Here is a 20,100-nt window from a genome sequence, read left to right on the forward strand (position 1 = left end):
ACATGTCATGACTGATTATTCCATGACCGACATTCTAAATAAGCCTGGGGGGACTTCCAGTCAAGATGGAGGCATAGGTAAACATACCTCACCTCCTTGCACAATTACAGCAAAAATTACAACTAGACTACAAAACAAATATCACACAGAATTGTCAGAAAATTAAGCTTTAAGGAAGTCCAAAAACCAAGGATTTAAAGAAGCCACATTTATCCAGACTGGTAGGAGGGATGGAGACACACAGAGAAGTGGAGAGGCATGGACACTCAGAGATGCAGAGTGGCATGGAAATGCGGAGTGATGTGGAGAAGCACAGAGATGCATAATGGGAGGTCCTACATCCACATGTGATGGATAAAAATCAGGAGGAGTACCTTGGGATGAGGGATCCCAGCCTCAGGCCAAACCACCCAGCCCAAGGTTCCAGCACCAGGAAGATTAGTCCCCATAACTCCTGTCTGTAAAAATTAGTGGGGGTTGGGGGTGGTGGATGAAACTGCAGGATTCTTAGGACACTCCTCTTAAAGGACCCTTGATGGACTTAGGACTTACAGAGTCCTCTACCTATGGGATTTAGCACCAGGGCAACAGCTAGAAGGGTGCCAGTGGCATATGGAGAGAAAGTGAAGTGTTTAGCATCAAAGTGAGTGCCAGGAGAGAGCTTCCTCCTAGGCCAAACTCCAGAGGTCAGGCAGCAGCATTCTTCCCTCTTTGAATACTTCCCCACAGAGCCACAGGGCAGTGACATGGGTTGCCCCGCCCTGGGAATTACTTAACTCTCTGCATCATACAACTTACAGGTTACTAAGGCAGGGAGTCAAAACAGCTGTACCTCATACAGAGAAACAAAGACAGGGAGGCTGCCAAAATAAGGAGACAAAGAAGTATGGCCCAAATGAAAGAACAGAACAAAACTCCAGAAAAAGATCTAAACAAAATGGAGATAATCTATCAGATGCAGAGTTCAAAACACTGGTTATCAGGATGCTCAAGGAATACATTGGGTACTTAAACAGCATAAAAAGACCAAGGCAGAAATGAAGATTACGTTAAGTGAAATAAAAAAAAAATGTACAGGGAACCAACAGTGGAGGGGATGAAGCCAAGAATCAGATTAAAAGTTTGGAACTTAAGGAAGAAAAAACATTCAATAAGAACAGTAAGAAGAAAAAATAATTTTAAAAAAATGACGTTAGGCTAAGGAGCCTCTGGAACATCTTCAAATGTACCAGCATATGAATCATAGGGGTGCCAGAAGCAGAAGGAGGAAGTTGAAAACTTACTTGAAAAAATAATGGAAGAAGACTTACCTAATTTGGTGAAGGAAATAGACATATAAGACCAGGAAGCACAGAGTCCCAAATAAGATGGACCCAAAGAGGACCATGCCAACACACATCATAATTAAAATGCCAAAAGTTAAAGATTAAAGAGAGAATCTTAAAATCAGCAAGAGAAAAGCAGATAGTCAGGAACACCTACAAAGGAGTTCCCAGAAGACTGTTGGCTGATTTCTCAAAAAAAGCTTTGTAGGCTAGAAGGGATGGGTAAGAAATATTCAAAGTCCAAAAAAGTAAGGACCTACGGCCAACATTGCTCTACCCATCAAAACTATCATTTAGAATCAAAGGGCAGACAAAGGGCTTCCCAGAGAAGAAAAATCTAGTCATTCATCATCCCCAAACCATTATATGAAATGTTAAAGGGACTTATTTAAGAAAAGATCAAGACTATGAACAATAAAATTGCAGTACATATATACCTATCAATAGTTGAATCTAAAAATCAATATAAGCAAACAAGAGGAACAGAAACAGAATCATAGATATGGAGATCACTCAGATGGTTTCCATTTGGGAGGGGGAAGAGGGAGAATGAGGGAAAAGGTGCAGGGGTTAAGGAGTACAAATTGGTAGGTACAAAATAGGGGGATGTTAAGAACAGTATAGGAAATGGAGGAGTCAAAGAACTTACATGCATGACCTGTGGACATGAACTAGGGGGGACTGCCTGAGGGAATGGGGGGTGCTGGATAGAGGGAGACAAAAGGGTAAAAATTGGGACAACTGTAATAGTATAATCAATAAAATATATTTAAAAAAAATAAATGAGTTGGGGGCTTTCCTGGAAATGGTCACTTAGCCCTCCGTTAGAGATGGTTGATGACTCAGGGTTTGTGAAATTATTTTCTTTTGTTTATGCTGGTCAGTGATAGTCCTTAAAGCAGATGTCATGCATGGGAAAGGAAATACAAGTCTGTAAAAAATTAGCTCAAAACCCATTGCATTTAGGAATCTTTTCCTGACTGAGCCCTACTCTATTGGGTCACCCTGTCTTCTGTGTCCCAAGAGAAGGGAGACAAGATAGTAGGAAGGAGCATGGGCTTTGGAGCCAGAAGACAAGGGTGCACATTCTGGCTTTTGTGACATTGGGAATATTACTTAACATTTCTGTGCCTCAGTGTTCTCATCTGTAAAATGGGGATAACAGTAGTACCTATCTTCTAGACCAGTTGAAATGATCCCTGCCAAAAGGACCAGGTAGCCCAGGACCTGGCACATAGCTAGTACTCGATGAATGGCAAGATCGTTCTATTACTCAGTTTAAGTAGCCCTCCCAGTTTGTGGTTTTGAGAGCTCATCTATATGCTTGGGAAGCCCAAATATATTGTAGACTCTGAAAATGTCAGATTCCAAAGTGACTTGACTGTACTTTCCATGCAATGAGCCCCCAGTTAATATTGCTGATTGGTTGACCCAAAGTGACTTGCTGCAGTTCTGGGATCTTCTTCGTTGAATTCAGCCTTCATTTCCCATTGGAAAAAAAAAATCAAAGCACAACAAAAGGGAAACCTCAGAAACCCTGAAAAGTAGATGTAGGTGAAATGCAGTCCCTTCAGCTAGGTGAACATAGTAGCTGTGGGCCTTCCTTACACTCTGAGGATTTTTTTTGCATTTATTAAAATCCTCACCCAAGTGTATTTTTGTCATTACTTTTAGAGAGAGAGGAAGGGGGGAGAGAAACATCGATGTGAGAGAGAAGCATCAATTGGTTGCCTTCCAAATGTGTCTGGTTTGGGGATCGTATGCACCTGGACTGGGATCAGGGATCGAACCTACAACCTAGGTATATGCCCTGACCAGCAATCGAACCCACAACCTTTTGGTTATAGGATGATGCTCCAACCAACTGAGCCACACTGGCAGGGCTCTCTGAGGAAGTTCTTGACTAGGAGAACCCAGAATGCTTAAATGATAGTGATAATGACAAAAATATATATAAAAGAAATAAAAGCCATTATTCTGAAAGACCACTCTACAGCAAAAGAGCACATAAAATATTGTATTCCTTCATTTATTAGGTATTCATGGGAACTAAAGTATTTCTGGTACGTAAATTTTATAGATGATGGAAGCTTATTCATTTAATAACTTTGCATTTTAACTGTTTTGATGTAATTCTTTCTAATGCATGTTGCATGGTTTTTAGCCTTCATATAGAGAAGAAATAATTCAGCCAATTTGTTAGGCTTTGAATCTGCATTAGTAACATGTTGTTGTTGTCATTTTTTATCTCTGCTAAATAATTTCAATGCCATTTGTCTTCTAAAGAGTCAGACACTGTACCCTTACACAGCTCTTTTCACTTTTAAATTTTTTCTTTCTCTTTTTTTCTCACTGGTGCAGGGCATATCAGTTTTTACTTTTTACTACAGAAATGTGCATAATTGCTTTCTCCATCTCCAAAATACCTTTCTCATTTAATGATTTATAAATTTTATATCCTGGGATAAAGAACCTAAGTCTGTTATTATTTGTGTAAAGTAAGATTAATAGGCATTGAATGAAATCATGTACTTAGTGACAGGGCTTTTTTTTGTTTTGTTTTGTTTGTTTGTTTGTTTTACCATTCAAGGACTTTAAAAATTTACTTCCTGGATGCAGACTACTATCTGGTAGAAGTTTGACTCTGAGAAAAATGCCATTTTATAAAACCTGTAGTACTTACGGTTTTCTGTTCTAGGACTCGTGCCTTCCTCCCGCTCGTAAGTAGAGAAATTAAAGAAAAATAATCACCTGTCCTCGATGGAGTTGGTAAAAGTTTTTGTAAAATGGGATTTGAGGATTTTTTTATAGAAAGAGAAGGAAAATAGTCTCAAATATAATTTCATGAGTGTTTTTGCATTTTCTTTGCAGAGAAATACTGATGAGTGTAACTGTTGGGAAACTCACAGACCAAGAACTTATAACTATTGTACGTCACTATCGGGTACCCGAGGAACCATGTCCAGATGTGAATGTCTTAATTGCAATGGCCCATGAAGAGTTCAAGAAAAATATGTTTGAGAATTTTGAAAGACTCATTTCTTGCTGTGTATATGAAGACCGAAAACGGTAAGCTTTTATTGATTCTAGTAAATAATTTAAGTTTCTGTGAACCTGAGTAATGAAGAAATTTATAGTTTATCAAAACGGGCAAGAAGAAAACTGACATACCTCATCATACTCTGCTATTTAACAAAGCCACCTTAAATCAATTTTGGAGAGTAACTGGGTAAAAATATGTCATAGTGATGGTGAGCTTTGTTTGTTGATGGAATAGAGGAGGCCCTATATCTTCTGCAGAATAGGATGCTCCTTTCCATTTTCTTTTATTTGGTTTCTAGAAGCTTTACACTGAAACATAGCAAATAGATGTTAGAAGGTTTAAGATCTCTTCTTAAATTATTTTAGTGAGAGCTGGGATTTATAAATGGGACTTCTGTAATATATAAATCAGGGAACTTGCAAGTAAACTTTCTTTAGGATTTCTTTGAAATTTTTTTCTTGAAAATAATAAAGTTAACTCAGCATAATCTATGGTACATTTATCATATTTGTATTGAGATTTATTAAGTCATTGTTAAAAATGGCTTGAGCCTCATCTTTATATTTTGGTATTAATCTCACCCACAGACCTGATATAGTGGGGGAAAGTACTCATCTGGAATTACAAAATCTTAGTTCTAACTCTAGCTTCTAATTTTGTTACTACACACCACTGCCATCTCCTTCCTCATGATCCCTTCTCTCAATCCCTAAACCTGAAGTCTGCACCCAAGTAACCAGCTGCATACCCTATATCTTTGAAGGTCCTATAGTGTATTAAAGAATGAATATGATTTTTTTCCCTAATGCATACTATAACCTCGTTGAGTTTTTATAATGATGGTATTTTTGCTTGAATCCTTATGTTTCCCTGAGCCTCCCAGAGGATGTGGGGACTGACTTTTGCATAACCCTGCCTCTGCCTTCCACCTTGGTGGTACTCCCTCCCAAGGGTGAAAAGTATGGCTCTCCTTCGCTAAAGGAACACTTCTTGGGAATAATGGGGCTTCATGATCAGATATCTCTGGGATTTCCCCAGATCTGACAAGTTTTTGACTCTAGACATAAATTTTCCCTCATAATTGTATAACCTCATTATAAAGAAAGAAACCCACTTTCTTTATAATGGTTCTAATTTTGCCTATTGCCTGGAAGAACATTGGCTGAGTGAGACCAGTGGACAAGCATGTGCCCCACCAGGCTGGGGGAAATAACTGTTGGGCTGCTCTGGAGAAAACATCTGACAAGATTGAGATGAATGTTAAGGCCCCAGATGGGGCTTCCAGGTTGTAAGGTTTGAATCCAAGGAAAAGACTAGAAAAAAACACTCTCAAGTCATATAATACTTGTGTTGGAGGCTCTAGAGGCCTGTCAAATGAAGAGATGCTTTTAAATATCAGAACCATTTTTTGACTAGTTGTGAAGAATGCAGATCAGTTACTTAGAGGAACACTCATGGCTGCAGCCTTAATAGGCTGTATTATCATCAACCAAGAATCCGAGTCTTGATATAAAGACCTTTGAAAGGACAGAATATGGTGACTTCTGATATGGAAAAAGTTGATGAAGTGCAATGTGGCTACTTTTTCTTACTGTGAATTCCAGTACCAGTTTTCACACTTATTCCCATGTGCACATTTTTAGAAGGCAATGTGTTTTCTTTCCTATAGCATACAACTGTTATTCAAGAGACCCCAAGTATATATGAGCTAATTTATTTTGTTTTAATCCAGAAAAAAAGTATTACCCAGGAAAGACATCAAAAGGCTGTGCAAATCTTCCAGGTTACCTTTGACTGATGATCTTCTAGAATCCTTATTGTCCAAGTAAGTGAGATCTGCATCCTTCATGGGAATTGTCCTGCATGTTTTTGTTTAGGAGACTATTCTTTTGTTTTACATTTACCTTTAATTAACTTTGAGTTACCCTCTGTTTTGATTATTGATGACATACCTCCACTTAACTGTTACAAAAGGAAAAGTTAGTTATTTTGAATGTTAGAGAGCCTATTATGAAGTATTATTTTATCTTTTTACCATTAAGATACACTTACATACACACAGGTTTGTGCAGCAGAATGAAAATGTACAACTTCATTGGTTATGAGGGAATGAGATGTAAAATTCAGGCATGTTTTTCTTTTCTTTTTTTAATTTTTAATCATTGCTTTCTTTATTGTACATTTTTCCATTACCATTTCTCTCCCTTATACCCCCTGCAATCATCACCCTGTTGTCCATGTCCGTGAGTCCTTTTTCCTCTATCTCTCCACCCCTTAGCCATCCTCCCATAGCTGTCATCTGCGCTCTGTATATGAGTCTGTCTCTATTTTGCTTGTTTGTTCAATTTGTTCATTAGAGTCCACATATGAGTGAAATCATATGGTATTTGTCTTTCTCTGACTGGCTTATTTCACTTAGCATAATGTTCTCCAGGTCTACCCATGCTGTTGCAAAGGGTAAAATTTTCTTCATTTTTACAGCTGAGCAGTATTCCATTATGTAAATGTCCCATAGTTGTTTTATCCATTTATCCACTGGTGGGCACTTGGGCTGCTTCCATATGTTGGCAATTATAAATAATGCTGCTATGAACATAGGGGTGCTTATGTTCTTTCCAATTAGTATTTTGGGTTTCTTTGGATATATTCGCAGAAGTGGGATCACTGGGTCAGAAGGCAGTTCCATTTTTAATTTTTTGATGTATCTCCATGCTGCTCTCCACGCGACTACACAAATCTGCATTCCCACCAACAGTGCAAAAAGGTTCCCCTTTCTCCACATCCCCACCAGCACTTGTTGTTTGTTGATTTATTGATGATAGCCATTCTGACATGTGTGAGATGATATCTTATTGTAGTTTTAATTTGTATTTCTCTGATGTTAGTGACATTAAGCAACCTTTCATATGTCTATTGTCCATCTGTATGACCTCTTGGTGAAGTATCTATTCAAGTCCTTTGCCCATTTTTTAATTGGAATTTTTTTTTGGTGTGGAGTTTTATACATTCTACACAAACTTTGGATATTAACCCCTTATCAGATATATTGACAAATATGGTCTCCCATTGTGTGAGTTGTTTTTTCATTTTGTTGGTGGTTTCCTTTGCTGTGCAAAAACTTTTTAGTTTGATGTAGTCCCATTATCTTTATTCTTTTGTTTCTCTCACAAGAGTAGATATATCAGATAAAATATTGCTATGGGCAATGTCCAAGATTTTACTGCCTATGTTTTCTTCTAGGAACTTTTTTACAGTTCTGGGTCTAACATTGCAGTCTTTAATCCATTTTGACTTTATTCTCATGTGTGGTATAAGAAGGTGGTCTATTTTCCTTGCATCTTTGTATTGTTGGTTAGGTTCCGCTTATAGGTGAGATCATATGGTATTTGTCTTTCGCCCCCTGGCTTATTTCGCTTAGCATAATGCTCTCCAGTTCCATCCATGCTGTCGCGAAGTTTAGTAGTTCTTTTTTCTTCTTTTCCTTCTGTTGCGTAGTATTCAGCAACACTGAAAGGAAAAGAAATCAACAGAGACAAGAGGGAAGGAGGGACGGGGGGCAGGGAAAGGGAAGGGAAGGGGAAAGTCAAGGAACATATAGCAAGGACTCATGGACAAAACCAAAGGGGAAGAGCTGAGGGAGAGAGGGAGGGAGGGGGCAAGGGAAAGTGGTGGGGGGGAGGCAGAGACAAATGTATTTCAAAAAATAAAACTAAATTTAAAAATAAATAAATAAATAAAAAGAAGGTGGTCTTGTTTCATTTTTCTATGTGTAGCTGTCGAATTTTCCCAACAGCATTTATTGACTAGACTATCTTTAGCCCATTGAATGTGCATGCATCCTCTGTCAAATATTAATTGATTATAAACCTGTGGATTTATTTCTGGGTTCTCTATTCTGTTCCATTGATCTATGTGTCTGTTCTTATGCCAGTTATCAGACTGTTTTGATTACAGTGGTCTTGTAATATTGTTTGATGTCAAGTATTGTGACCCCTCCTACTCTGTTTTTCTTTCTCAAAATTGCTGCAGCTATTCGGGGTAATTTATGGTTCCATATAAATTTTTGAAATGTCTGTTCTATTTCTGTGAAATACGTCATTGGTATCTTAATAGGGATTGCATTGAATCTATAAATTGCTTTGGGTAATATGGACATTTTGATGATATTAATTCTTTCAATCCATGAACATGGTATATGCTTCCATTTATTTGGGTCTTCCTCAATTTCTTTCTTCAATGTTGTATAGTTTTCTGCATACAGGTCTTTAACCTCCTTGGTTAAATTTATTCTTAGGTACTTTATTTTTCTTGTTGCTATAGAAAATGGTATTTTTTTTCTAATTTCTTCTTCTAGTTCATTGCTGGTGTACAAAAATCCCTTTGATTTCTGAATATTGACTCTGTATCCTGCTGTTTTGCCAAATTCACTTATTAGGTTGAGCAGTTTTCTGGTGGAGTCTACAGGGTTTTCTATATACACTGTCATGTCATCTGCAAACAATGATAGTTTTACTTCCGCCTTTCCAATTTGGATGCCTTTTATTTATTTTTGTTGTCTGACCGCTGTGGCTAGGATTTCCAATACTATGTTGAAGAGAAGTGGTAAAAGCGGACATCCTTGTCGTGTTCCCGATCTTAATGGGAAAGCTTTTAGTTTTGGCCCGTTGAGTATGATGCTGGCTATAGGTTTTTCATATATAGCCTTTATTATGTTGAGGTATGCCCCCTTTATTCCCATTTTGCTGAGTGTTTTGATCATAAATGGGTGCTGTACCTTATCGAATGCTTTTTCTGCGTCTGTCGAGATGATCATGTGGTTTTCGTCTTCCCTTTTGTTTATGTGATGCATTATATTTATTGATTTGCGTATATTGAATCATCCTTGCATCCCTGGGATGAATCCCACTTGATCATGATGAATGATCTTTTTAATGTATTACTGGATGCCGTTTGCCAATATTTTGTTGAGGATTTTAGCATTTATGTTCGTCAGCGATATTGGCCTGTAGTTTTCTTTCTTTGTAGCATCCTTATCTGGTTTTGGGATTAGGGTGATGCTGGCCTCATAAAAACAGTCTAGGAGTCTTCCCTCACCTTGGATTTTTTGGAATAGTCTGAGAAGAACAGAGATTAGCTCTTCCTTAAATGTTTTGTAAAATTCTCCTGTGAAACCATCTGGCCCAGGGCTTTTGTGTGCCGGGAGTTTCTTGATTACTGCTTCAATTTCCCCAGCTGTTCATGGTCTGTTCAAGCTTTCTGCTTCTTTCTGCCTCTCTGACCTTAGGCAGTCTGTTTGAGATTTCCAGGAATCTACTGTTTATGGCTGTCTCCTTCATATGTTAATCTAGTCACTCTGCACTCAGCAGTCAGGGTTAGGCACCACAGGGTGGGGCAGAGTCCCTCCTGGGGTGGGGCCATTGTTTTCTCTCACATGGCTGCCCCTCAGGGGAGTGGTCTGCCTGAACAAGTTGGCTGCTGCCACATCAGGGATGAGCCAGGATCCCACCATTTGCTCCCTCAGTTCTCTCCCCAAAGCCCCTGTCCCCAGTCTCTCCTCAGCTGTCTCTAGCTCCCTCTGCCCCCACTTTTGCCGGAGCCCCTGGTAAGTGCCTGAAAATAAAAATCTATGTGTTGGCCCTTTAAACGGCTCTTTGTGTCTTCAGCCACCCATCTCTGGCAGAGGGCAGCCCTGCTGCTTTTCACAGCTGGCTGTTATCTGTATATTTTTTGGATTCTCCTGCTGTAGGCTGGTGGTCCCCATTTATGGTTTAGACCCCACTCTTCTCAGGGGGATTCAACTGGCCGTTTAGATGCTGCTCTAGCGCTGGTACCTATGGGCTCTCAGCCCACCTTCTTGAGTCTCCCCCACACTCTTTACCAGTTGGATTGTGCTGAAGCTGATTCTTCTTTCTGTCCAAGGTTATAAGGCTTTTCTCTCTATTGTTCAGTCATTTGCTCTGGGCGATTTCTCCACAATTTAGTTGTAATTCCAGATCGGTCCTGAGAGGAGGTCTGTGTGACTTCCATTCATACCTCTGCCATCTTGATGAGATCTCTCAGCTCCTCTTTAAAAAGAGTTTCTGTGTGGGCCTTGTGCTGCACCTCCAATCCCACCGGTCCTGTTCTCCATGCACTCCCTCTCCACTAAAATCACAGAATCTCTCTTGGTAGGGCTCCCACCACCTGTTAGAACCTCCAACAGTTTTAGATAAGGTTTCTCTCTGGATCTTTTCTGGATTGTGCTCGTATGACCCCTGGAGCTGTATTGTTACCCAGGGTGATGGCGGGCAAAGGGTGCTATCCCCATTCCTCCAGAGATTTTTGGTCTCAAGTGGTCCTGCTCCCACCATGCTGTTTCTGGAGCCAGCATCTCTCTGGTCATCTCTTTCCACCACAAGTGCTCACCGCTCTGTGCAGCCAGTAGTGCTGGTTTGAGTTACAGTGCTTCTGGTTTCTCTACTTGGAGAGCCCCAGCTGCCCACTCCCATGTTCCCTGCAAGGCGGGCAGGCTCTTTCCAGTCCCACACTCTCTGTGCTCTTGTCCACATAAATGCTCACTCACTGATGCTCTCACTCAATCTCTGTTGGATTTTCAACTATTTCTCTGTGATTAGGCTGCAAGATTGTTCCAGATCTGGGAGGAAGTGGATGGAGCTTCTAGCTATTCTGTAGCCATTTTTGATGTTTTCCAAGGTATCTTTTGATTTCTTCCCTCATCCCAATGTTGACCCATTCATTGTTTAATAACATGTTATTTAGTTTCCATGCCTTTGTGTATTTTTCAGTTTTCTTCTTGTGATTTATTTCTAGTTTCATAGCATTGTGTTTAGAGAAGCCTTCTTAAATTTATTAAGACTTTTTTGTGTCCAAATATGTGGTCTATCCTAGAAAACATTCCATGTGCACTTTAAAAGTATGTATATTCTGCTGCTTTAGATAGAAGTTCTGTGAATATATCAATTAAATCTCTTTGATCTTGGGTGTTGTTTAAGGCTGCTCTCTCCTTGTTGGTTTTGTCTAGAAGATCTGTCCATTGAAGTCAATGGGGTGTTAAAATCCCCTACTATGACTGTGTTTCTGTTGATCTTTCCATTAATGTCCATCAAGATTTACTTTACATAATTAGGTGCTCCTATGTTGGGTGTGTAAATGTTTCTAGGGCTATATCCTCTTGTTGGACTGTTCCCTTTATTATTATGCGGTGTCCTTCTTTGAATCTTACTACAGGCTTCATTTTAAAGTCTATTTTGTTAAATATAAATGTTGCTACCCCACCTTTTTTTCCCTTTTGCTTGAAATATCTTTTTCCATCCCTTTACTTTTAGTCTGGGTATATCTTATGATTTGAGGTAGGTCTCTTGGAGACAGTGTAATATATATATGGATCTTGTTTCTTATCCATTCAGCTACCCTATGTCTTTTTGTTGAAGCATTTAAGCCATTCACATTCAAGGTGATTATTGACAGATATGTATTTATTGCCATTTTATTTTTAAACTATTGTCCTCTGTTGTTGTTGTTCTCCATGCTCTTCCTCTTCTTCCTCCTCCTCCTCCTTCTTCTTCAGTACCGGTTTGGTGTTAAAAAAAAACCCCAAAAAACCTTTATGTTTTTCTTGTCTCAGAAGCTCTTTATTTCTTCCTCAATTTTAAATGATTCCCTTGCTGGGTAAAGTAGCCTTGGTGGTAGGTCCTTCTTTTCATCACATTGAATATTTCACAGCAGTCCCTTCTGGCCTGAAATGTTTCTGTTGAGAAATCAGATGAAAGTGTAATTGGAGCTCCCCTATAGGTGACTAACTGTTTTTCCCATGGGGCTTTTAGGATTCTCTCCCTGTCTTTTAACTTTGCCCTTTTATTTATGATGTGTCTCAGTGTAGGTTTCTTTGGGTCCATCTTGTTTAGGACTCTGTGCTTCCTAGACTTGTGTGTCTTTTTCCTTCACCAGATTAGGGAAATTTTGGTTATTATTTCTTCAAATAGGTTCTCGATTCCTTGCTCCCCCTCTTCTCCTTCTGGTATTCCCATGATGTGGATGTTGTTTTGCTTCATGTTGTCCCATAAGTTCCTTAAGCTTTCCTCATTTCTTTTAATTTTTTTTCTCTTTTGCTTTTCTGCTTGGGTGTTTTCCTACCTTGTTCCAAATTGCTGTTTGATCCTCTGCTTCATCTAACCTATTGTTTATTCCTCCCAGTATATTATTTATTTCAGATATTGCTTTCTTTATTTCTGACTGATCCTTCTTTATGGTTTCTATGTCGTTTTCTCGTGGTGTTCAGTATCCTTATAATCATTACTCTAAACTCTATACTTGATAAATTGCTTGCCTCCATTTCTTTTAGTTCTTCTTCTGGAATATTCACTTGTTCTTTCATTTAGGGCCTGTTTCTTTGTCTTCCCATTTTGGCTTCCTCTTTGTGTTTTTTTCCCCCCTATGGACAAAGTAGATTTGCAAAGACTCTGGTACAGTCCAGTCAGATGCTGCCTGTTACTGGCCCTGAGCAAACTGTTTAGACCTGTTAGTGATCTGCATGTGGTTCCCTCTGCCAGCCCTGGGTGTGTGCAGCAAGAACCAGGCTGCACACTGTACACCAAGGCCAGCTTTTACCAGCACCAGGCCTGGGAAATGGTCATCCCTAGTCTCAGATCTCCCAGAGATCCATCTTTGCTGTTAGACTTAAACACTGAGATAGCTTCCAGCTGTACTCAGAAACCTGGCTTAAGCTTCACAGGATGGGGCTTTTGCTACCCTCAGGCTGATGCCATTCAGAGAGGAGACCTCTACCTGAGAAAGATGGCTCCTGCGTTATGGGGAATGACTCAGTCAAGGGATCCTGACTGCTGACCCTTCAGTTCTCTCCCCAAAGCCACCAACCCCAGAACTCTCCTCTCATGTCACTAGTCCACTCTGCCCTCCTTCAGCTAGAGCCAAGGTAGGTGGCTGCAAATGAGATTTTCTGCGTTGGCCCCTCAAGAAGATCTCTACATCTCTAGCCATAGCTTCTTGGCAGACAGAAACCCTGCTGCTTTTCACATCTGGATGTTATCTGGGTTCCTTCCTGGCTCTGATGTTGAAAGCTAAGGAGCTCAGCTTGGGGTTTAGAACCCTCACTTTTCAGAGGGAACTCCCCCTCAGGCCATTGAAATACCTCTCCAGAACTTCAGCTGCCCCCCATGGGAGACCAACCAGCCTCTTGTGCCTTTATACTTCCTACCAGTCTTGTGGTAATGTGGATTCTTCCATATGCCCTTGGTCATAAGGCTTCTCTCCATCTAGTGTTCAGTTGGGTATTCAGGATGATTTTTCTATAATTCAGTTGCAATTCCACATTGGTCCTGGAATGATGTTAGTGTAGCTTCCAGCTACTCTGCTGCCATCTTGGGTTTTCCCCAGGGCATATTTTTGAAAGTAGTAGTTTCTGGTGGCTAAAGACATGCCATAAGAGGACACATGTCACAAAAGGAAAGCATGGTGAACTGCTTTCTAAAACAAATCATTTCTCCTGTTGAACCTAACATTTGACTTCCTGGCATCACCCTCTAACCATCCAGACTCTGGTCATCTTTTATGCTTTCTATGACATTAATCCATCCCCTTCTCTGATATAATACTTATCTTGACAGCTCTGACATTATGGTCTGTGTGCTAGGCATTGTTATCATTGCTTTGAATACATTATCTCATTTATCAGGTTGGCCAGAAATTCAATTTTTTTTCTGTTAGATGACTGTAGTAGCATTTAGTTGTCTTGAACTTCATTTGAAACAATTTTGTTAGATTGTATTGTGACAGCTGTCATATCAGTGTGCATTTAAAAAACTTATCAAAATTAGTCAATTTTTTGTAGCTATTTTAGTGTTGAAGATGGAAGAAAATACCCAACATTTTCAACATATTATGCTTTTTTATTTCAAAAAAGGTAAAAATGCAACTGAAATGCAAAAAAAATTTGTGCAGTATATGGAGAAATTTCTGTGACTGATCAAGTGTTTCAAAAATGGTTTGTGAAGTTTCGTGCTGGAGATTTTTCTCTGGGTTATACTCACTGCATGGTCAGATAAACCAGTTGAGATTAATAGCAATCAAATTGAGACATTAATTGAGAACAATCAACATTTTACCATGTGGGAGATAGCCAACATACTCAAAATATCCAAATCAATAAAGTTATTGGTGAAAATGAAAATGTGTCTTTTATTTTAGGGAAAAAAACTAAACAGACTTTTTGGCCAACACAATACTTCGTGAGGAAAATTTGATGAGGTCAGTACTGTTATCCTTCCATTTTACATAAGGATGCTGACATTTAGAGAGGTGAGGTATTTTGCCCAAAGTCACATAGTCTAGAAGAAGGAGAACTGTGATTTAACTCCTGGACTTTTAAAATGCACATCCCCTTCTCCTAATCATTTTCAATTATTGTCTAAATAGGCAGTAGATTAGAATGTTCTTGACAGTTCTACCTCCTCACTCTCTTAGAGAAGCTGTCTCTTAGAGAGAGCTATTCCCACTATCCTCACTCTTGTTCTGACCCACATTTCTTCTTGACTTTTTCAGTGTCTCCACATTGTTCTTTCTTCCACCAACCGCTTAATTTTAAAATCAAGCAGCTAAATACCTAAAAGCAAAAATATCATAATGTAACTCTTCTACTCACAAACCTTCTGTACCATCTCTTTACTCTCAAAGAAAGACCAAACTTCTTAGCTTTGAACTCTTTTTCTCCATCGTGGCGCTTAGGGCTGTCAGTTGGAGCATTGTTCTCAAAAAAGGTCTGGAGTAAGGAGTTCTTACCTGAGGCAAAAGGAAATGGAAAGCACAGATAAAACTAAATCCCATGTGGGAAAACTAGAATCCAAAGTGTCAGGAGGGGAATCAAGAAGAGGTCCACTTGGATGTGGGTGTGCATTAGATTAAAGTGGAATTATTTTCTAGACTGTCAGCTCTATTTGCTTTTACTTTCTAGTAGCAGGGTGAAGAATAGCTAGGTTATCCTGGTATAAAGGACCCGAGGGGAAGTTGGCAGACCTGGGAGTCAGAGTTTTTCCACAGTTAACACATTACCAAAGCTCCCCTTCCCATTCCCAATAGTCAAGCCAAATAAGCCAGTTAGCATTTCACACAGATACCTCCTGGCTTCCCACTTTTTTGCCTTTTCTCTTACTATTTTTTTTTTCAGTAGAAAATAGATTCCTTTTTTTTCACATGCTGAAAGCTTGCTTTTCCTTTAAAACTTATTTCAAGTAGTACCACATCCATGAAGCCCTGCTGAACTTGCTTGGCTGGCATGATTATCTCTTCCTAAGAATTCTCACAACACTATGTTCCTCGTTTTGTCCCTCACCTTGTAATGAAGATTTGTGACTTGATGTTTGATCTATTCAGATGCAGAGACCTACTTCTAACCTGTTTGATTTACTGCCTATAAACAAACAGTGCATCGTTGCATCTTTAATCTACTTATAGTTGTTAGATCTTGTATGATGACTATTTCCCAGTGATTCTGAACATGACCTGAGGTAACATATGTAAATTACATAGTAATACCCCTGATTCTAAGTATTGATTGGAAACTAAGAGAGAAGTCAGGATCCATAGACCACACACACTGACTTAGAAATGAACTGGAAGAAACCTGTGTCCTTCTACATAGAGGAAGTCTTGTTTAAACAGTTGGATCTGAATGCCTTTTACATATTAAGCTGTCTTGTAGTCAGGAAGCTGTGGATGTTTATTAGATTATCTCTTGATAGCCTCGAGGATGAGCTGTCCTGGAAAGTCCAGAATGTGGGGGCCTGGCCTCTGGAGGACCTAGATGTTTCTTGTCCAATATTGGAGCCACCAAGTCATCATACTCTCATTCTCTCAACAAACTGTTTTGTCTTTGCCTATACAATTCGACATTAAATGCAGAAAGACTGTTCCGCAACTCACTTCAAAGTCGTCCCAGTCTCAGAACCCATTTGTCTCTGAGCCCAGCTTAGCTTCAAGGAGGTCATTCCTCTGAACAAGTAAGCCGACCATGTTCAGTATAACTTTGCCTCTAATTGTGCAGTGACCTTTCTCAACACTCAGGGGAAACTTCAGACTAATCAGATTAGAAAATGTCTCATTCCCATTCCCCTCTCCTTCCAATATGCCCTGCCACGATTTGGGTCACATGCTTGATGTTTTGCATCATCTCCACAGATTCCTTTCAAAGACTGCCCTAATTCCTAATGGGCCCATCAGCCTGCAACTTACATTTATATTCTGCATTCTTATTGTTCCCCATAGACGCCACAGGGCTTTCCAGAGCCTTGACCAGACACTCTTTTTGTATAGCCCTCCTGTGGCACACTAAGCCAGACCCCTTCTGACATCTTCAGTCTCCTGTGGGAGGCAGATGTGAAGTTTGTTGATTTGGTTCAATGGACACTTTGCCCAGGGGCAGTTTTACCTGCCTTGGGACAGAGCTGGACAGCTGTTGAATAGCTATATAGCCCTAAATTCATATCAGGAGACCAAAAACAATATGGCTGAAGGTTTGGATGCTTTTTTACATTCAGTAATTGTTACCCATGTTTCTCCAGATCCTGTGTTTTGCTACTAAGATTTTCCCTCTACTCTATTTCCACTTTTCTTGTGATTTAATATTTTCCTTATTAGCACAACTCAAGCTGGAATCAAGACTTCAAAATATTTCCACATCCAGATATCCCAGCTCACATCAGTTTGTGCTGTGGTAGCTGGTATGAGGTCACTTCACTTACTGAATGAAGTTATTTCACTAATGCACAGAGCATCAGGCTTAAATGTCTATGTAGTGATACCTATTACCCATTAATAACAGGAGTAACACACTGTATCAACATAGTGCCAAGGGCCCTAGACTATTTTGCAAATCCATGAGCATGTTAAAAGGAATATATTAGTTGATGGTAGATATGATTCCTCATTTCATAAATGCAAACATTGAGATATAAGGAGGCTCTCTCAGTGAAAGAGTATGCTTCAGGCCAAGCTTAATATGTAATGGAATTAGAATGACAGCTCCCTAAGATACCCAAATCTTTGTTCCTATCTGAGCTCCCAGAGCAAGGGACTATGTCTCATTCATGTTAGCAGCCTCAGGGACTGAGGCTGTCTTATGCTTAAGCAGGGCATGGGAGTGGGGAGAACAGACTTGGTTTCTACCAGACCTGCATCATCTGAAGTGCAACTCTACTGCCTCCTTTCCATGTGAACCTTATAAATTGAGTCAACCCCTCTGAGCTTTCATTTGGATATTGATATTTCCTCAGTACTAATAAAATATTGCTCTTCTCAAGCTATAACTGGTAGAGACTGTACTAAGGTCATTCTATTCTATGTTCCTGTGGGACTGGAGAATAAAGAGTCAGCATCCTCCTCTAATTACAGCTTTCTGAATTGAGACTTGGAATAGTTAGAAATTCAAGTGCAACTCTTTCCCCAGCAGCTCTCCCCCAAGCTTCTCTTTTACAGCTGGCCTTGGGCTCCAGTTAATGCCTTAGAATTGGCCTCCCAAGGGAGCTAGTGCCTCATCCAGAAATATCAGTTAAAATGGAAAAAGTTAACAGGGCTTTAAAAACATCTCATTATACTCTACCCAGCCTTGCCCCATGCCACCCTTCCAGAGGCATGGTTTGGGCTCAAGTGATTTCACCCAACAATACCTGGCAGTGAAGCTGAGGGGCAAGGGCTGAGCCATGTGGTATCTACTGTTGCAGTGTTTGGTACACCAGGAAGTTTCCAGAGAGGAGGCCCCATCACTCTCTCTCTCCCTCTATCTCCTTCCAACCTTCTCATGCTTTCTACCTTTTCAAATATAACATGATTTGTAGTGTAAGAAATTTTTCCAAAACCATGTGGACCAACAGAACATCGATCATGTGTGTGGTCTGTACTTGGCAGCTGTGATCCATCTCACTGACACGATCTGTGCTGGGATCACAATTGGAATTTAGAGGCCTGGCTATTTGAGATAACCAGACAACTTCGGCAATGCCATTTTGCCAACTGTACATGTTTGTGTCATTATGATGCAGTTGCCCAGTGCTCCATTTTTTTCTCAAGTGTCTGGTTTTTAAGAATCTCAACAGGTATTTCATTGTACACCTCTGGGTTTTCTGGATAATGAACCAAAGACAATTAAGTCCAAAATTTGTCTTCATTACCCTTCCTCTCTTCCAGACCTGTTCATGCACAAGCCCATTCCCCTAAGTTATAAGATGGCCTTTGCTTTGGAGGGGAACCCATATTAGTCTTCAGCAAAATACAGCTGCTGCTGCACCTTTTCCCCTCCACAGATGGTGGAAGTAAAGCAGATCAGTGTTATTCTCCATGGCAAGAAGATGGATGGTTTCTGAAGTTTTCAAACCTTTCATCATTTTTGAGAGGGGATGCAAGAGCAGCTCTCAAATGACATCTAAGAAAACCCACCTAGCAAAGCATTGGGAAACATATTTGGTGGTCATTATTTTCTAGAGAGGGATCCAGAGAAATTGTCTTCCCTCCCTCTTCATCCGTAATCATGTCCCTCAGTTTGTGTAGGGACGGAAGTGATGGTTTGTTCAACTATCAAAGGGAAAGAAGAATTTATGGACATTTTAGGAAAACTCTTTAGTACTGTGAGCTGGGAATTTGAAGTATGGAGACACTTAACAAGCATAGAAACACTTAAAAACCAGAATTAGTTTTGCTTTTTAGGGCAGTTACCCTGGAACTCTGTGCATTGATTTCAAGAATGTTGCCATAGAAAGTTCTTTAGAATTGCCTTCATAGCCTTTTCAAAAGAGTTTCCTCCAGAGAGGCAAATCACTGTTCTTTGACCATGGATCACAGTTTTAGCAAGGGCCAAATGGTTGGAAAAGAGCAAGTTGGAGATTGAGGTGGAGAATCAGGATGCTAGCATTTGTGATCAGAAGCACAGTATGACTCTGAAGTAAGGAGGCACATTGTGTACACGATTCATAATTAGAAAGGATGGGTAGGATTTGGCAAATAATGGCTGTAGTCATGAGGCAGGGAGAATTCCATGGTGAGTAACTGGTGAGATAATAATCAGAAGTGAATGGAGGCACTGGCTTACTTATTCTCACTCCCCTAATAGTCAAGCCTTTCTCCATCTCTGAACTGCTTCCTCTTGTCTCCTTCTCCAACCTGGACTATTTTTAGAATTTGATCCTAGCCTTCTCTCTCATGCAACCCCATCTAATAATAGCATATATTATATATACTACATATCATAATAAAAAAATAAAGGCATGAAAAATCTCTCTATATCCATGGTCCATGGGACGAAACTATGTGCAGAATTTTCAAACAGGAAGGAAGACTGGGAGAATATTTAATCATAATGCTCCCAACTTGTGGTGTTCCTTCCTTTCCAAGTCTGACTTGTACAAATTTATTACCTTGAAAAGCATGTTTCAAGGTCTCATCTGCTTTTTACACTTTTAAAGATTTTATTCATATCAAACTGATACACAGTCTTAGTAAAAAAAATAATCGAATCATTCTTTAAAAAATTATTACACCAATAACAGTCACCAGCCCCATCTTTCCCAAGCTCCCAGACCCCATTCACAAGAAATAGCCACTTTCAGCCCTTCTAGCTCTTTCTACAGACATTTAAATACCATTCACACATTGCTCTTTCTGTATTTTTCATATTATTTACTTATTGCACATGAAAATACATTTATTCTTTTTTTTGTCTTTTTTTTCGTT

General features: G+C 39.7%; 1 protein-coding gene across 1 annotated transcript in view; it reads left to right on the forward strand.

Moving 5' to 3' along the window:
* The window catches only part of EFHC2 (EF-hand domain containing 2), a 224,145-nt gene that overhangs the window by 175,933 nt on the left and 28,112 nt on the right, over nucleotides 1-20,100 (forward strand). The window contains exons 12-13 of the mRNA XM_054566327.1: nucleotides 4,197-4,394; nucleotides 6,101-6,193. Coding sequence (XP_054422302.1) covers nucleotides 4,197-4,394; nucleotides 6,101-6,193 — 291 coding nt within the window. The remainder of the gene's footprint in view (nucleotides 1-4,196; nucleotides 4,395-6,100; nucleotides 6,194-20,100) is intronic.

Source organism: Pteronotus mesoamericanus, unplaced genomic scaffold (genome assembly GCF_021234165.1).
Source record: "Pteronotus mesoamericanus isolate MK-2021 breed Mesoamerican mustached bat unplaced genomic scaffold, CSHL_Meso_final contig_173, whole genome shotgun sequence".
Taxonomy (NCBI): Eukaryota; Metazoa; Chordata; class Mammalia; order Chiroptera; family Mormoopidae; genus Pteronotus; species Pteronotus mesoamericanus.